The sequence below is a fragment of the Seriola lalandi genome, unplaced genomic scaffold (assembly GCF_002814215.2).
Source record: "Seriola lalandi dorsalis isolate HSWRI2012SDOR001 ecotype SW California unplaced genomic scaffold, Sedor1 jcf7180002054982, whole genome shotgun sequence".
NCBI lineage: Eukaryota > Metazoa > Chordata > Actinopteri > Carangiformes > Carangidae > Seriola > Seriola lalandi.
In genome coordinates, this window is record NW_019525531.1 from 359801 (window position 1) to 379158 (window position 19358).

Sequence of the window (19358 nt, forward strand, 5' to 3'; positions counted from 1 at the left end):
TCTCTTCCACTGCATGGGCCTTAACAGAGAAATCACCAGACCTTCCTTTATCACAGATATTTTGTTCTCACTTGAAGAATTAAATCTATAATTACATTTACATTTATGTGTTTGTCAGATCGAATGTTGTTGTTGTTCAAATCAACTTACAAATAAGGTCGATGAGGTTTTATAAAACTGTAATTATCATGATAATAATCAATGAGGAGATGATTCATTATTTTTTTTCCATATCTGAGATTCAGGTGAAACAAACTGATTGTGTGGATGAAGTGAGAGAGGAGTCATTTAACAGACTTTACTGATTCAGTGTGTGAACAAACTGAAGCTTCACATCATGAATAAAACTGTTTTTCCATCCAATTGACTAAAACAAATACATAGTTGTCTTTTATCTTTCCCATGTGACCTGAATGCAGCATCAGTGTTACAGGGTGTGACTCCTGTGAACAAACTGACACAGTGTGATATTACATATATTTACATGTGTCTTTACTGATGTTGTTTAAAGCTGCCAAAGGCTGAGTGAAGTTTTTACTCGTCTTCCTGCAGTGAACATCACAGCAGGTGAACAACTGAAATCTGAAAACTGATGCACAACACAAGAGGGCGCCTTCATCCACCTGACCAGGGATGTAGTGAAGGTTAAAGCTCCTCAGCTCACTTTTTTCACATGTTTCAGACCATGTCTTTAGAAATCATATAAAACATTTCCCTTTGTAGTCTAGAAAATTACTCATCAAGACCCATATGCTATTATGTTTACTGGGAGATTAAAAAAATTAAAGTGTGATATGATGATATGGTATTACAGGAGGCAGAGATCAGCTTTGGGCAAATTCAACCCCTGTAATATATAAATATATATATATAAAGCAGAATTATCCTGCAATGGAACATTTCAACATTTAAACTTTATAAATTAGCAGGTAAATTAATATTCACATAATATATTCGACTGGAAATGGTTTGTGGAACACACTTGTTTATACCTGAGAGTTGTCTGTATATGAAAGAAAGGGACTTGTGTGTGTATGTATGATGTCACCTACTGTCTCCATTCAAAGTCTGTAATGTTTGTGATCAATGAAAGAACCTTGGGATGGATGGGCCGCTGTTGTTTAGATTCATTCTTCTCCACTTTGGTTCCCTTGTCTGGATTTATCTTGAAAAGGCTCCTGTTAAGACAGAAGGACACTTGACTGTAGCTACAAATAATCATAGTGATCATCACTAGTCCTGCGGATGATCCAGACATTAACTGACTTATACATGAGATACAGCTTGAAGTCAAATCTGATTGATCTTGAATGGACTTTTCATCAGCTGTTATAGTCATATCTGTACATTACAAGTGTTGGTTTGAGAAATCACACGTGGCTCAGAGTCCACTCTTTGGTTTAAGATAGAATGAGGTTTAATATTTACACTTCAGGTCTTACCTCAGAGTTGCTCCCAGTTGTGGTGGATCACTGATGGTCTGGTCCACAGATACCGTGAAGAGTCTAGCTGTCAGGGGAGAACTCCCTACGGTCCACAACAGAGGAAAGAGTCACATTTAAAGTTAAAAGATCAGTCTAACATGATGACTGTGAAATAAACCACAATGAGGAACGACTGTCGTTAATTTTACACTCGATGTGTAAAAATTTACTTAATGAACCTCTCAAAATTGTACTTAATGCTTTTGAAATTATTGTTTGTGTATTTAGTTTTACTGGTGGTCACATGGTCAATTATTCAGTCAGTGAATGGTGGCAGCTGCTTTAGTTTCCAGTTTAAACAGCCATATGTATCCAGTCTCATTGTCTTGGAAGGTAGGTCTTCTTCCTTACTTGCTCTGGATGCCTGTCTTTTTAGGTAAAGAGAGGTTTCCCCTCCTCATCAGGTAGTCAGCTCCGCTCTGCAGTTGCTTGGTAACAGTCATAACCACTACCTACAACTTGATCTTCAATCACATCTCTGAATGACAGAGGAGAAGTAGAAACAATCTTCCATCTCAGATGTTTCCTCTCTGGTGTAGGGCAGATGGTTAGGATCTCTCCTACAATCAGGTGAGTCAGTTCACGTCTTTCACGTCCTGTTGGCTGCTCTTTGTTTTCCAGCTTCCTGATAATCTCTGATGGTATTTTACTGCAGAGGATCTCAAAGCTGAAGAGGCAGCTGTTGTTGTCCACCTGAGTGTGTCTGTGAGGAGTTGGTGGTGGCTTCGAGCTTGAGGTAAACGGTGGAGAGCTGGAGTTGTCTGCAGAGAACTCACCTGGAGAGGACACACAAACATATACAAATAATGATTCAAGACATTTGTGCATTCACTATTTTCTTTAAACATAATTAAAACATAATTTTTTTTACAGCGGTGTCGATAAAGATTGGTTCAGTTTTTTTCCCTCTATATTAACATCAGCTGTACCAGATGTAGCTCTTATCGTGCAACTCATAAACCTCTGTTGTTTTCAAAACCATGATAGACCTGGTCACAGAGCTCAGTTAAATGGTTGATCATGTGACTGGTTTGATGCTACACTTGGTTTATGAGGAGAATGAACTCTGCTGATATATTATCAAAGTAAAAGCAATAAAAGCAAAGATCTACTAGCTACCAAGAAAGGTTTTTAATAGGAGGGGAAGAAGTCTACTTCCCTAGTGATGTGGATTAGTAGACAAAGAAGAACTTGACCTCTGACCTTAATACATGGCAATAACCCTCAACTGACACCCCACAGTTCATATTCATCAGACAGGGTCCCAGGATAATTAAATAAGTTCATGAAAACAGTTGTCGCTTAATATTTCCACCCAAACAATCTATAATTTTAAGAATTTAATGTCTCCAATTCTTTTCACTTTTATTGAAACCACATTATGATTCTGTGCAGTGTTAATATAGATCCATCACATATAGAAGTTATTCAGTCCTGCATAAAACACTGAGTGTCACAGATCTGCTGAAGGTAGCTTCAGAGCTGAAAAACCCACTTTGAGATATTTTGACTGTTTATTTTCCCAAGAAGGATCATTTTAATTTACTTGAAACTTTTCCATGGGGAAGTGTTAATGTTCACTGAGTACATATAAAAAGATATAAGACATATAAAGATGTTATATCACTCCTTTATAAAACTACATTCAGTGGTTGACTTCAAGGTCCATGTCTGTGTGATTCCCATTGATCCTGTTCTTCATTGGGTTCAGTTACAGCTTGTAATGGTTTGGTTTGTTTCATACTGGATGATGTCACCTTGTTCTGTGTCTGGACAAAATATTAATCTTGGTTCCTGAGCTCAAAACTCATGTTATTCTGTAATTTTAAGCTTTTATGAACTAATTTGTAACATCATCATCATCATCACCATCATCACCAGCTGGTACCATTAACCTGCTGGAGGAAGGACGCAGCAGCGGATTGCTGTTGCTGTTGTTGTTGTTGTTGTTGTTGTTGTTGTTGTTGTTAAGACACAAGAGAGGCAGTGATCTGAATCCTTATCCTCATAAGTTCTGGGATCAAAGTTTACTAAAAATTCATAACATGAAGCTCTGTTTTTTATTCTTCTGAAAAAAGTTTGCAAAATATTAACAATATTACCTGCCCAGCTATTGTGAGCTGAATGGGATAACTCAAAGTGAAAAAATAAATCTGATCAGAATTTGCTGTGACCCCACCCTCTCCCTTTACAACAGCACCAGTTCTCCTCAGTACAACTACAGTGTTTCAGGTACTGTACTTCAGGTAGGTTGTCTCAGACCAGATCTCTGAGGGGGTCAGACCATCTGCTACAGGACACCCAATTCTTCTTGACTCTGAGGATCGTTCTTTATGACTCTGTTTGAACTTGTCCTGCAGCAGAATTAATTCAGGACCAATCGGATGTCTCTTGATGGTTCTGCGTGATGAAGAATCTAAACCTTCGCAAAAGGACTGTACATCAAGATTATACTAACTTCACAATTTCTACTTATTATATCATCTCGTGTCAAGCATTTAAAGTGATAGTTCTTGTTATTTGACGTGGCTTGTGTGAGGTACTTATCTATAGTCAGTTTCTACCTGCAGTAGATTGGTATAAGCGGGCTCCTAGCTTGAAGGGCAGCGGGAGAACCGGCACAGAAGCTGGGCGATATACTGCTGTGGACAGGGACAGCAAAATAACACGTATTTTTGCCACCTAGAAACATTCTCACCGAAAAACAATCAAGTATCAGTTTAAGCGTACGCTATATTTTGAGTATTTTCACCTCTGTATTTAGCCGTTCATTAGCCCTTTCCTTTGGAGCTACATTTTTCGGCCGTTGACCACCGTATTACTACGCACAAGTATTATTCTGCAAATGAGTTCTTTGAGTCAGACCGTAGACAGAGCTAAGCGTAGGCCATACAGTCTATGGTGTAGGTGCACTTGTGCGTAGGAATACGGGAGTTCAACGGCCGAAAATTGTAGTTCCAAAGGAAGGGCTGTTTAACGGCAAACAAATAGTGTTGTAGTTTATATATGTAATATATATATTAAATATGGTAGGTGTTAATTTCAAAAATATATATAAACTTTTAAACTAGGCCAAATAAGAAAAAAAAATTTAAACATTTTTCAAAGGACTGCTGTTTAAAAAAAAAAAAGAAAAGTGAAAAAAAGACAGTGAATCTTCAACAGTGCCTAAATCTTTATTTTTCAGTAAGCTACATTTTTTTTCTCCAAATTAGACAGTTTTACATCATGACACAAGAGTAACTTAAATTATCTATAGCTGACATGTACGCTTGATTCCAGTCTCGATGGAAGAAAAGACGCCCCCCCCCCCAAAAAAAACAAGAAAAAAAAATCAAAAGAAAACTGAAAAGCCCTCTTGAACGCAACCTCCATTCCACATCTGTTAAAGGTGTCGTTAGGCAAAATTATCTGTCCAAACCCCAACACAGTGGAGTCATCGATTGTCCACAGCTGTTAGCGTAGCATGGTACGAGTGTTAATGAGTTAAACCACAGTGAGCTGATAAAGAGATCGAGTCTTGTTCCAGTCAGTTGGTGTGCATTCGTTATAATAAATCCAAAAAAGAAAAAAAAACCAACCACAAGGGGGTCCATTTTAATGACAAGATGCAACCCTTGAGGAAAAAAAACAAAAACAAAACAATGGCACTGTCAAAACGGGCGAACAGGAAGGAGGAGACTGAGAGCTGAGGCGACTGACAGGCTGATATGAAGTGTGGCGCTCCATGAAGGAGTCCAGGAGGAGGAGGAGCTCCTTTAAAAACGCCACAGCTGAGCGTTTGTGTTAATGCCGGCGGGACAGCAGGTGGCGTGCAGAACTTGCGGCCGTCTTAAACCGCTAAAAAATGAGAGATCCCTTCGAAAGCGGTACCGTCCAGGTCTGAGGTACCGAAGCTTCAGAAAGAGTCACCTTTGCATCGGTCTGGATTTGTGGGTGGTACGTTTATTTATTCCACACATGCACACATTCACAGTTCAGGGATGCTCAAGTTTGTAAAGTCAGCGTCCGTGTTTCCGTCTCAAAGTTCGACCTCGACAGGGAATCGACCGCCAAGTCGCAACGCACGAAAACCCGCTCCTACAGTCAGTGGTGTCACATTGTAGTTTTCTCCATATGTGAGAAGTCTTTGATGGACTTTCAGTTCCCTGAAAATCACATCTTAAAAAAACAAAAACAAAACAAAAACACACACAAACAAAAGTAAAAGCCCGAGATGGCAAGCGCTCAGCTATGTACAGGTTAAACTGCCCGGTCAAGACAAAAACAACAGTTGTATAATGGCACAGTTATTGGTTTTCTTTGCCACATCAAAATGCAGTCCACATGTGATCAAATGGTTTAAACAGACATCTCAATCTGCGCATGTTAGTCATGTATGTGCCAGAAAACAAGCTCTGAAACACATAAAACAAAAAAAAACGATAAAACAAAACATCTGTGATTCCAGTTGAGCCTCTGCTTCTGTGCCCAGCTCCAAAACAACTAAACAACAACAACAACAACAACAACAACAAAAGGTCCAAAAGCAAAATTATTTGTACATTTATTTCTCAGGGGAGGAAAGCTGATGAACTTGAACAAGAAACCTCAAAACAGATAAATCAGAAGGAATAAAGTCAATGACACAAACAGCGCTGATCTGATGTCTCGTTTGGTACCGACATCGACACTCAGGTGGGAAACTTTAGGCTCAACCTGCCTCCATGACATCAAAACTGAAAAGATTTCAATTTCACTTTGTTTCCCAAAAAGTGTCTTTTATTTTTGTTTGTTTTACCAATGCAGAGGCCGGGACTCATTGTCGCCTCGCAGGTGGCTACCAATCATTTCCCACCGAGAGCGTCATGTCCTGTACAAACTGCGATGTGCTTCATTTTGATTTCGTCCACAGGCACCACACATCAGATCGCCTCGAAGCACAGCTTGTCTGAAGACAGGAAACAAAGCTGGGACATGTCCATCAGCCATCACTCTTTTTAGCTGACGACGGAGGATAACTCGTGATATAGAAAAGCTGAAGTCCTGATTCGATTCGGTTCCACTAACTTTCGGTTTTCTTTCTTTTCTTTATTTTTTGAGGGTTTCTTTTATTGGTAAGCTGCTGTGGTCTTCTGTCCATATTCTAAGAGAAACAAACAATGACAAGTGAAGAACCTGTCCACACATCATCAGACCCAGTCCACAACACGGTCGACAAGCAGAACCGAATACAGGAAGAATACCAACACTGGCAGCAGTCGATCCAATCAGACTGAATGTAACTGCGTCGAATCAGGGTGTTTGGTTTCAGATACGAGGAACCAAGAACCTGAACACCATCTTAACAAACTCTAAATTTACTAGCATTCAGCAACTATATTTCCCATGAGTCTTGGCCATTGATATACTATCAAAATTGCACAAGTAAACCTGTACATCGAACTTCAAAACCTTTAGGAAAAGGGTCCATAGCAAAAACTGTTTCACGCCAAAAGCTGACTTCCAACATCTGGTCGGATTTGGACTCATGTTTGATAGAAAAGTTTCTAATGTCAAATAAGAATGTGCTAATTTTGTTCCATGAAAACAAACATGTTACGTCATCAAAAAAAAAACAAAAAAACACAAACATTTGTATTTGTTAAAGACTGAAAGGAGGACTAAAGGACAGGGCTCTGTTTAAAGTTCAAATATACACCTACCAAGATCTGTAAAGCTCACTCTTTGTCTACTTCATCATGCACAAACAGAAAGGTCAAAATCTGATTTGTGACTTTACAGGAAGCTACATAATATTTTAATAGATAATTTCTTAGCAAACTACAGCTGGGTGCAGTGACGGCTTCTCAAATCTTCATTAGTGAGATTCAGAAGTGTGTTGTTTGAACTTTGGACAGAGCCATGCTAGCTGTCCCATCTGCTTTCAGTCTGTATGCTAAGCTAGGCTAATTGCCTCCTGGCTCCACGTTCTACCATCCAGTACAGTAGCAGATTCACAGTCAGCTTCAAATATGGACAGAAAGCAGCAAAGCGAGAAAGAAAATCACATCTTTCAGAAAAACTGAACCCTCGGTAAGAAAAACGAAGTTAGAGGACATCTGAACCAGAGGCCCGACTTCTGCCGTCTATTTTCCGGATATTAAAAACTGTCTAACATTAGATATTGTCTAGTCATGCTTCACACAATGCAATGCAGTTTGATTATACACTGTGGAGTTGCATATGTATGGACATGTCGTAACTGTGACGGTATATGGATGTTGAGTATTAGTGTCATGGTCTACATTTCTATGGGAAAACCTTAATATTTTCAACACCTTTACTGTAGTTTTTAATTGAATTCTATTCATTGACTTTGTATTGTAACAGTAGTATTTAACAGAGGGAAAAACACACCTGGCATTAGAGGACTGACACTCTGACATGTAGTGCTTTATCTTGCAAAATAGTTTCAGTATTCAAACTTCTGCAGATCCGTGTGATCCCTCTGGAAAATACCAGGATTATATAATATATAATAGTTTCCTGCAGAACAGGCCAGAGCTGCAAAGAGGAGGCTGGTGGACACGCAGCTTTGTAAAGTTCATTAATTAAGATGCTCACCAGTTCCACAGGCTCTTTCCAATGCGTGCACAGTGAAGGGTGGGTTGGGGCTAGGGTCACACACCTGTACAGCCAGGTGTGACTGACCACACATTAGGTAGGAAAAATGGAATGAAAGACAAAAAGTACAAAAAAAGAAAAAAAAAAAAAAGTACAATCAGACAACTTGCCCACGCTTCAGAGTGGAGCAGAATTCAAACTCTGCACACCCTAACTAAAAAAGAAAAAGAAAAGAAAAGTTAAAGAAAAATATTTTCAAAAGCACAACATTACGTTTTTTTTTTTTTTATATCCTACATCCAGCTCAATAGCGACATTAATAGTTCAACAAGATCAATATATTTTTATAATCATTTTAAGGTACCTCTTATATTTTTCTGAGTATTTACAACTGTACAAGCAAAGCACACACTTCAAAGTGCACATATTTAATACAGTATTGACTAGTTTTGCATTTACAAGGTTTATATTTTTCCCCAAAAAAAACAAAGAAAGAAAAAAAGAAACTAAAACTATTTAACAACAAAAAAGGAAACAAAATGATTTTTTCGTACATTTTACAAAAACAAAAAAAAAAAGCAAAAAGAAAGACAATGCTGCTGCAGATTTGTACTCTCTCTCTCTCTCTCTCTCTCTCTCTCTCTGTAAGACTTGTGACGTCTAGTACGACTAAATATTTTCCACATGTCACGCTTCATTAACATTTTGGGGATTTTTTTTTTGAAAAGAAATAAACTATGCTTGTCTTGTATAAAAGTTAAGGCAAAGTCATTTTTCAAGTTTAAATAAAATTCAAGTTTCTCAAACACTGGATGGAAATTTTTTTTTTTTTTTACATTTTGCGTGTATATATAGAGACCTCGAAGCATCTCTATTTTTTTTTTCTTCTCCCTAAAAAGAAAACCTAACTATATTTCTCATGGAATAAACAGCACTGGTTTATAAGTAAGTGGATATGGTGCATTTTCATCTTTTACCATTTCCACCGATGAGAAAAAAAAGAAAAAGAAAATAATAAATCAACCCATCCAAGTGCATCTCAGTCCTTCAAAGAAAAAAAATATATTTTTAGCAAACTCAAGATTTAGCGTCCAAATCAAAAGCAGCTTTGAGCGGGAGTACAGGCTTTTTAATGAAGCTTTCCCTTCTCCAGATGGGCTCCTGTTTTCTCTTAGTGGGATTACCCAGAATGCTTCTTGTTGCAGGAAGACTTTGGCGAGACATGTGAGGTCCCACGTCGTGTAGGTTTGTTTCCCCCCTAAACAGATACCGTGTATAGTACAGTGGTTTTTATTTCTTTTTCAAGGGTTTTGCATCTGAGGTGACAACTTTAAAAGATTAACCTGAGCACACGGGTGATGAGCAGGGAGGGATACTTTATCACTTTGCTGTCATTTCAAAACTTGTACACCAATAATTTTTAAGCATGTCGTCAGCTGATTACATTTTTAATACAGTAAAACATCCAAGACTTGGTTGGTTATCTGCCGAAGGGGCTGCTACAGTAAACAGACGTACCAACCAAAGCAGAAGTTCAACAAGCTCGGACCAAGTTCGTCAACTTCCCTCCCTGAATTTGCGTTCTCGCTACTTCACTCTGATGTAGGAATCGAAAACCGCCAGCTCTCATCCAAAACTTTGCTCAATTATTTCAGGTTAAATTATTATTTAACCTGAATCTAGTGTTTACCTCTCCACCCTGGAACCACGCTGTGTGGGCTCACGGGGAGTAAAGGTGAAGTAAAAGGTTGTTTTCCTTTACTCTGTGCTTTAAATTTAACTCCTGTCAGCTGCAGTTTATCCAAGAAAACAGGAGTGAAGTAGCAAGAAAGGCGGTGTGCTTTGGTCAATCTTCTCCAATTTCTTTTTTTTTTTTTTTTTTTTTAAAGAAATGGTTTTAAACTGAGGACAAATCAAAGTGTGCAAACTCGAAGGAGGAGAAACCACCGAGAGCACGCCGACTGAAGAACAGACAAAATAAAGAAAACAGACAAACAACCCTAGTGGTAAAGACTCGATGTCGAGGAAGAACATCATCACCCCGAGGATGGACGTGCCTGCTGTAAACCTACCTGCTCTCGTCTGCCATTTTTAAAGGATGTTTGGGTCATCACTGTCCAATATGAGCCCCCCAATGGGACTCCCAACCAACTACGTTCCAAAAAACCACCCCCTCTCATCATATACCTTCATTGGTTAAGTTTCACAAAAAATACTCAACAGTCTCACTTTCCATAGTCATCACTTTATCAGTCAAAACTCTCGATACAAAACCGGAGGCCAGAATCCAAACCTGTGCGAGAACCAAATCCTTCAGCAGAAATAAAAAGTTAAAATTAGCATAAGTAACAAGCCGACAACACCCGTCCTGTACCACGACAGTGTGTTCAACAGGAATCCACAAGGCAGAACGACAAAAACAAAAACAAAAGGCTTCAGCGACTGTGTCTACAGAGAAGGTGTCACAGGGTCCTTGAGTTTATTTGCTCCTGGAAAACTGAATTTGCATCATGTTTCATTCCTTGACTTTCAGGATCAATTCCCTTTTTTTTCTCTTTCTTTTTTTTTTGCTTCATCTAATAACATTTTGCTTGGAAGTCTGAGAAAAAACGCTAAAAGTGCAAATAAAGTTCTGCAGATGTAAATCAAGTATTTCTACATACAGTATCGGATGAGTTGTAGCAACAGATTCCAGGATTTGACGTCTAGCACCGTATCTATCAGAAAGAACTGGAGACATGCCACTGATGTGAACGAGAAACACCCCACAACAACTCTCCACTCATGCCCTTTTTTTTTTTTTTTGGTGCATTTCAGGCAGGAACAAGTCGGCCTACACCTCCTCCTTCTAACAGTTAGTCACCCGTCACAGTGGTTATACTGACGAGGGTTTACTGCTTATCTGAACTGCAGCTAGTGTTAATTTCCTCCTCGCCTCCAGAGCGAACCAATCTGCTTCAGACGAGGTCGGTCGGACTAAAAACTTGCCCTGTGTTTTCCTTGGACAGTATGTGCCTGCTGATACGTTTTATTCCACAGTTTTTTAACAGGAAACGAGGAGAGATAAGAGAGCGCTGCAGCTGTGAGAGCCTGCTTTGCTTAGCTTTTCCCAAGAATAAAATTCAATGCAAAGAAAATGTTGATTTCTTTACACATTTCCAAGAGTGACTGGAAAAACCTATCTTAACCCACTCCCAGACGTTTCCAGCGAACAAATAAATTTCGGCCAACAAGAGGCGCCTTGATTCCTAATTTGTCTTTAAACAAAGTTTTGGTTGCAGACGTCCAAATGCCTTTCCTGTGTGACGCTTAAAAAAACAGCATTGGTGTCACATTGGTTGTTAGACACAAGCTATGCAACACAACTAGCTGGTTAGCGGTGTTAGCAAACGGTAAAAACAACACAACAGCAGAGGGAAGTGATGTTTTACGTGGCGGCGTTTACCAGCAGGAACTGTACCGACAGTCGACAACAGTCTGCAAACAAAGCTGAAAACATTTTCAATAAACAATCGCCATCTAGTGTAAATAAATCTGGAGGAAAGAAAAAAAAAAACAAAAAAAAAAACACTGAGTTGATGTAAACAAAAGAATCCCGAGTCTTGTTGTGATGAGATTTAGATGTTAAGTTGCATATGGATGTGAATATGTATTTTTTTTAAAAACCACATCTTCCAATTACGAGCCATAATTAAGCTACATAAAGTTGTGCCACTCCACATGCAAATAAACCCCTCACTTTGAGAGCCAAACAAGGTGGAGTCTGTTGTACGCACTCTTTCCCATCATCCACTGGGGTGGCTTCCAACAATGACCTGCTGCTTCGCACACAAGACTACTTTAATCCCACAAGGCCATTTGGACAGAATGAATAAACTTCAGTGTTGTCTGTGCCAACTGACAGGCTGACACAACTACGTAATGCAAAAAGAGAAAAGGAGAAATGAAACTGTAATTTTAAAATAAAATTAAAAAAACAAAAAACAAAAAGCAAATAAATAGAATAAAAAGAATGAAACGGTGCTCTACATGCACAGTAAAGTGCTTTTTGTCTGCAAGCCCTGATCAAGAAAAGAAGGCGTCCTCTATGCTTGTTTGTGACTGGTGATTCTGGGATATAAGTATTGAGTAGCCCTGACTTATATTTCCTTTTTTAAACGCATCTGTGGAGCATAGTGGGAAGGGGGCTGGAGGACTCGGGGAAGGGGCAGGGAGTCTCCCTACTGTGGGGACTTGGGCGGGGTGTGGTGGGGATCTTTGCTCTGGGTTTTCCCTGGGTGTGGGGGCGGGGAGGCCCACCGCCCGCCCGGCCTTCTGGCCTCCCTCGGGGGTCTGCCCGGAGTGACGGCCGCCGAGCCGGGTTTGGAGGAGGGGGGGTATGTCTCTCTGGCTTTGGCCTCCGCTGCAGGGGTGGAGGCATCGGGGCACTTCCTCTCCTCGCCTGCGGAGGGGGCAGCGCAGGCTGGCTTGGCTTCCTTGGGGGTCGGCGGTTGCTGTAATGTCGGGGCATCCTTCACCCGCTGGCAGATCTCAGCGTAGGAGGGCTTCCTCAGCTCCTGACAGGAAACAACAACAGAGTCGTAAAATATTCTGCACCCTCACAATGCTCGTCTACTGGGCTCAACACGTTCACTATTTCTGCTGCACACCTGGACATGTCAGCTATAAAAATGGGTTTTAAGAAGTGATTTGAAAGAAGTCACTAACTCTGCCTTCTCTTGGGCAAGTCATTCCAAAGTCAAGGCGTCCTGATGGCAAAAGCGTGGCCACCTTTAGATTTAAGCCTCAACTTTGGAACAACCAGAAGGGACCTGCCCAAGGATTTGACAACTCGACAATTATGTTAATTAGCTTGGGACTAAAAAGTGATCAGTAAAATCTTGAAATCACTTCTAAAACAGACAGGGAGCCAATGGAGGGAAGCTAGGATCGGGGTGATGTGATGTCATCTGTTAAAAGCAGCAAGAAGTCAAGCTGCTGCATTTTGGTTCATCCCAGAGGATGGACTTACAGTCGTCCAGTCATGAGAAACTTAAAGTTTGATTCTGGAGATGGTTCTTATTTGGAGGAAGCACAACACCTTCATCTATAAATATAGCAAGGCTGGCAATTTTTCAGCCGGATGCCTGTTTCAATATTTTAGGTTTTATTAAAAAAAAAATTTTTTAAATTGCTAACGATATATTGGCTGAAACTTTTTTTTAAAAAGATATTTGACAAGGATCCGTTAGATTCAGTCACTGAAGAGACCAGACCAAGATATGTACTGAGCTGAAAAACAAGCTTGTTTCACTTCAAAAATGAAGATGAATGAAGAATGAAAACACACAGAGTAGCATAGACTGAAAATGAAATGAATCTAATAAAAGCCTTTATAAAGCATTGTGACAATCAGCAAGATGTAGCAGTGCAAGCAAATACTAAGGCTGAGACTAATGAAAACCCTTTTTAAAACCTAAAAACATGGCGGTTTTCTTGTTTGTGGAAGGTTGTGCTTTGACCCACACTTGGTGTGTAGATAGTATTTAATTTGTTGTATCCTGCATCATGTTTCACCATATCTTAAAAAGCCCTCTGGAGATTTCTGTTCACACCTGCAGATTTGTGCAGTCTCAGTCTTATCTCTATCATTGTGTTTCATCAGCTGCAGCTTTTCAAACTTTGCTTGTGTTTTTGCTGCAATGTTAAAAACCAAAGCTGAGGGGAGTTGTTTTTTTTGTTTGTTTTTTTTATCTTATTGGCAGAAGAAAATGGGAGCAGGATAAAGTGCAATTCACAGAAACTTTCCTTGCAGTTGTTGCATTTACATCTTTCGGACTGATGCCCGTCTGTTTTGAAAACACATTTTTTCCCAGGAGGTGTGAGTAATTGACTCGTCTGTAATCAAAATCAATACGAGACGCTGCAGAATTAAGGCAAGATTCATTTACCCCTGTTTTTGTTCATGCTGAGATCGATTCATCTTTGATTGAGATGTTTGAGAGGGGGTGGGCATTAAAAAGGGATTTGGTGAGGAGACTGAGGAAAAAAAAAATAAGGAAAAAGCAGGAATAGATACTGACTGTGGCAGCACCGTTGACTTGCACCGATTTGCTTGCAGTGGACAGAGTGCCAGGGACTCGCTCCACGGACAACTGCACCTCCTTTGGCTTCACCTCCGCCACCTTCACCTCCCTGAAAGAAACACAAACAGCGGACATGGTCGTTAAAATAAGCTGTGAAGAGGCTTGTGAGAGCTACAGCTACATGCACATGTCAAAGGCCAGATGAAGATCTATGGTAGAATGCAACACTGCTCGGTTAAAATTGCCAGAAACTATAAGCCATGTGTGAGGATCTTTAGTTTGATTTTTGATCCTGAAGACTGTGGAAGTTTTTTTTTTTTTTGGATGTGCTAATCTAAAACAGGAAATCTGTCTGCCAGAGCAGTAACATGTGTGAAACCATCCATGCAAGCACAGAAAAGCAAGAGAATCAAAAGAAGTCTGTTGCAACTGCTGTGCAATTAATCAATTTTATTTTCGATTACGATTTTGGCATCCAATAATTGTAATCATGCTCAGAAACCTTTAACTTATATAGTGTATAACAGGAATAACTACATAGACACAGCGCTTTTTGTTTTGAAATAATTTTTCTATTTTTTCCAAAGTCAATGAGAAATCGAGAATTATCGTGATCTCAATATTGGTCAAAATAATCGTGATTATGATTTTTGCCATAATCGAGCAGCCCTAGTTCCTATAAGGGCACCACATGCCAAATATGATGCTCAGTAATGACTGCTGCAGAAGGGGTAGTCTATCTCAGGCTGTGTGTGGGAACTAGGGCTGAAAAATTAATCGAAATATTCAATATGATCAAGTTCAATGCGATTTCCAAATCACAGGAGCTGCAATTTTTTTGATAAAGGTCAAAAGTCTAACAACAGATCATAAATGAAGCGTTGTGGTGCTACATGCTAGTTTGGTGTTATCATTTTTATATTTTTTCCAATGAAAATGAAATGAAAAATAATCACAATATGATTTTTTTTTTTTTTTTTTTATCCTTCAGCCCTGGTGGGGACAGATTTTTTTTTTCTGCTGCGTTATGATACTCAAAGCAACAACCATCACCCTGCACATGCAGCTACAACAGAGAAGGCTCATGCTTCACTCTTGTTTTGCTTGCAGCTATTTCTAAATTCTGGCCATGTCAGCGTAACTACCCGCAAACCAGACGCTGTCCACTGCTTCCTCCTCTACTGCCAACCTGCATTTCACTCCACATATTCTCAGAGCATGTAACATGAATAAAACCTCTGAATCACCTCGACAGTTCAGTGTGATCAGCACTTCGGTTGACAACAGCCACACAGCAGAGACTCTCGGCGGTGCGTTAGGAATCATTATTAAACCGTGACCAGGACACAAAGCTCTGTAGGTGCACTGTAGTAGAGTAGTGCACCTGGGCAGAGGCCATTTACTTCCACTAGAAGTGTTCATGAAAAAGCACCAGTAATAAGCTGAGTATTTTTCATAACAAGAAATTATCAAGAAATCGACACAAACTTCAACTTGGAGTTGGAGAAGTGACTGAGGTGCAGCCCTAATTTCCTCATAAGTCACTGGTGTGTTGTGACCTTTTACAGTTTGTGCTCAGGTGATAAAACTATTTAAAAATTCTGTCATGTATGGATTATGAATCCAGGCTGTTAGACAGTTTATCTTTAAATGTCATCGACTACTACGCTTGTCTGAAAATTTGCTACGTGGCTGCTTTTTATGGATGTAACTAACAATTATTTCACAGTCTCAATTAATTGATTGATTGTTTTGACCATGAAACGTCCGTTTCAAAAAATAGTTTTCCAGAGCCCAAGATGGTGCCCTCAAAAGATTTCATCTTGTTCTCTGGCGTCATGGATTGGCAATCTGTCTTTAAAGAGGAGGAGGAATTCTCTCTGGTCCAGTCAGGTGACTGGTGAGTCACAACATCACCTAGCATCCCTGGTCACAGGACAGTTGCAGTAGATAGCTAGCTCCATTGTAAATGACGACTCGCAACCTTTGAACCGTGAATTTCAGTTTCTTCCAGCTGGTCGAAGGTTCATATAGTCCCCAAAATGCAGAACAAAACGACAGAAAGAGCTTTGTTCCAGCAGCTATCACTCATATGAATGAGTTGTAGTAAAACTGCATAATTTAATTTATTTTTATTTACCTTGTGCACATGGTGGTGTCTGTGCTGTGTGTTAAATGTGCATGTGTAAGATCGATGACTCTTTTTTACTGCAAACAAAATTTACCTACAGGAACAAATAAAGTTACCTAACCTAAATGTCTTGTTTTGTCTGATCAACAGCATAAAAATCCAAAGAAGTGCAGTTTTCAATGATACAGAAAAAACATAAAATATTCAAATATGAGAAGCTGCAACCAGCAAATATTTGAATATTTACTGAAAACAGGTGAGTGTAAATGATTCATTTCCTGGTGATCGTTTCAGCTCTACTGTTATCCGTTATCTGTAATGACCGTCTGTGAAGCTCTCATGAAATTGGCACTTGACCGTCCTGAAGAACAGCATCTCTCTACCACTGATGTCAGGCTCTGCCAGTGGGTAGAAGTCCAAGTGATAAAAGTCAGAAATGTTTCAACAGGCGTGCCTTCCTAAAACCTCTCATAAAATTAAACTTCCTTCCTCTCTCTGTGACTAATAGTCCATTATTTTTCCACTTGTGGAAAACAAATACTACGTCCCATGATTGAAGTGATGACAATATTTCAGCACACCTTTAATGTGCTGTAAATTCAAAATGTTATCTTGCCACTTTTTCAAAAGTCAAATGCAGAATTAAAAAACAAACTCTGCCTCCCTACAGCCGTCAACAAAAAGCTTCATCTCAGATTCAACATGTGAGGCTTCAGTGTGGTTCTTACGCTGCTGGCAGGGAGGGAGCGGGACTGTGTGGTGGGCCGGCGGCTGGGGTCAGTGTGGGGGCTGAAGCCGGGGTTGGGGTGGTCGGCGAGGGCTGGAAGCTTGTAGGCATCGGGGAGGAGGAGGACCGAAGTGGCTCTTTGGGGCCTGCCGGAGAGAGAGCTCCTCCAGTACTGGACTCAGCACTTACATTCTGTGATGACCACACACACACACACACACACACACACACACACACACACACACACACACACACACACACACACACAAAGAGGAAGAGATGAAAGTGAAGCAAGTTGTTTCTAGTTTACCCTTCTACTCTACATGAACATTAAAGGAACAGCTCTTAATCCTGAATTTGAAGGTTGGAGTCACCTTCAGGTGATAACCTCATTAGCTACACGTGGTTACTCCTTCAAGAACTAGGAAAAAAACCTTTCAGAGATTTCAGCTATGGATGCCCCCATCACGTTTTTTTGCCACCGATTCCGATCATCTATGAGTGAGATCGGCCGATACCAATCAACTTTGGCATGTATTGCAGTTGCCGTACGTTCTATCAGTCTCACACACTTTGTGACATGTTTTGTTTTGGTTGTTTTGGCCTGTCACATGCTGCGCATTGAACAAGGAGGGAGGCGGGACTACACTACATAGCACACAGTGCTTTTCTCAGCCGCAGACACCAGAGTATTAACCACAGGTGATCAGTGACTAGAGGCATTTATTCACATCCACCCATCCCTAATTTTTCATTTTAACACAGATTTGTGACTAGTTTTTTAAGGTTACTCACTGATAAGCAAGGGCGATTCTAAAGGAGCTAGGAAAAGGAAAGGAAATATACTAAGTGCATAACAGTTCTTACCCGTTCCTTGGTGGTTCCAACAACTACACTGCTGGCCAGCCGGTTGTCGAACACGTCGTCAGTCTTGAGCTGGCCAGCTGCTCCGGGTAGGGGGGGGAAGCTGGAGAGGCCCAGCTCGAAGCTCGGAGACGGGGGTTTGGGAGGAGGCGGCGGCGACTGAGGTGTCACTCTCTGCGTGACGGCAACAAGCACACAGTCAGCACAAAACTCAGGAGAGCAGGGAGACAAACAACCTTGCAACACATACACAAAGTCAAACTACTGTACGAGCAACAATGAGGAGGTGATAATAGCTTTTACCTCAGCGTGAGGAGAACAGTAAAGAACAACGACACTACGATGCATAATTACAAGTTTAATCCTGCTTTCATTGGCTCCTTTACATCAGTCTCTCTATGAAAATTAAAGCTAAATTCAAACCAAGGCTAAATTACTTTAAGATCAAAATAAAATTAGAATGACAAGGACACACACAAAAACATACTTACTGTAAACTTTTCGTCCCTCTTTTTCCTAGAAGCAGAAACATTTTTCCTTTAAGAAAGAGAACATCTCAATTTACAAACATCCACTCTACCTGAAACAACGACCTAACCTGACAAAGTAAATCATGACTCTACATACACCACATTCACCACAAGTTAAGAGCATTCACATGATTAAACGGCCTCATGCCTCGGACTGAGGCGAACGTCCACACTGCTACGGTTTCATTTTGAAAACAAAAAACCATCGGAAATAATCTCCATCCATGCATGCCTGTTTACACCAGCATGCACGAGTCTGTGTGAACAGGAAGCTGTTTGTCTACTCTGCAGTTGATTAGTTGCACAAAATACTACAAACAAGGAACAGCAAAGACAGCTGTAGCTTTAAAATGCAGAAATCAACTGCACAACAGCTGCTAACAAAAATAACAAGGTCAGTAACGCTTGTATCTCATTATTCATGTTACTCTCACCACTGGCAGTCGAGGCTGATGAGAGGCAACCAGGGAGTGACCATGGGCCTTTACACCATCATTTCCAAAGGTCTCCGTTTTTGAACCCCAACTAAAACGGGGCTCGCAGCGTTTCTGAAAGTCTAAGTTTTAGGCACTCGAAAACTCCAGAATAGTATGGACGGGAGTGGTAAACGTAGGAAAAGAGATGAGTTTTAAAATGAAAATGTAGTAGTATGGACGTAACCTGAAGCAGCTCTATTGCTGAATTCGGAGGAGCAGCAAAACTTTATTAATGATGAAGGTACTATGTAAATTGTGTAGTTGTATCCTCAGGTGAGGAAACTGCTGTTTGCTGTTGTACAATGTTAACAACATTTCCTATTCATTTTTATTAGCAACTTTCCCCCTGATCTACATTTGAACCATTTGCCAAATGAAAAGATGTCACCACCCTGATCAACCTCAATCGATTCATCACGTCTGCAGTAGTTTTGTAAGACAAAAAATTGAGAAATGGGAAGATATGGAACAGAGAAAATAAAAGTCAACACGACTC

General features: G+C 40.2%; 1 protein-coding gene across 3 annotated transcripts in view; it reads right to left on the reverse strand.

Moving 5' to 3' along the window:
* Positions 1–4641: 4641 nt before the first annotated feature.
* Positions 4642–19358, reverse strand: part of larp4b (La ribonucleoprotein 4B) — a 43967-nt gene continuing 29250 nt past the window's right edge. For 2 of the 3 annotated variants that reach the window (XM_023396668.2, XM_023396670.2), the window contains 5 exons: positions 18348–18393; positions 17860–18030; positions 16994–17184; positions 14132–14243; positions 4642–12625 (listed from right to left, as the gene is read on the reverse strand). In XM_023396668.2, coding sequence (XP_023252436.1) covers positions 12290–12625; positions 14132–14243; positions 16994–17184; positions 17860–18030; positions 18348–18393 — 856 coding nt within the window. In that variant the 3' untranslated portion in view covers positions 4642–12289. The remainder of the gene's footprint in view (positions 12626–14131; positions 14244–16993; positions 17185–17859; positions 18031–18347; positions 18394–19358) is intronic. The other variant, XM_023396669.2, reaches the window with a different exon arrangement.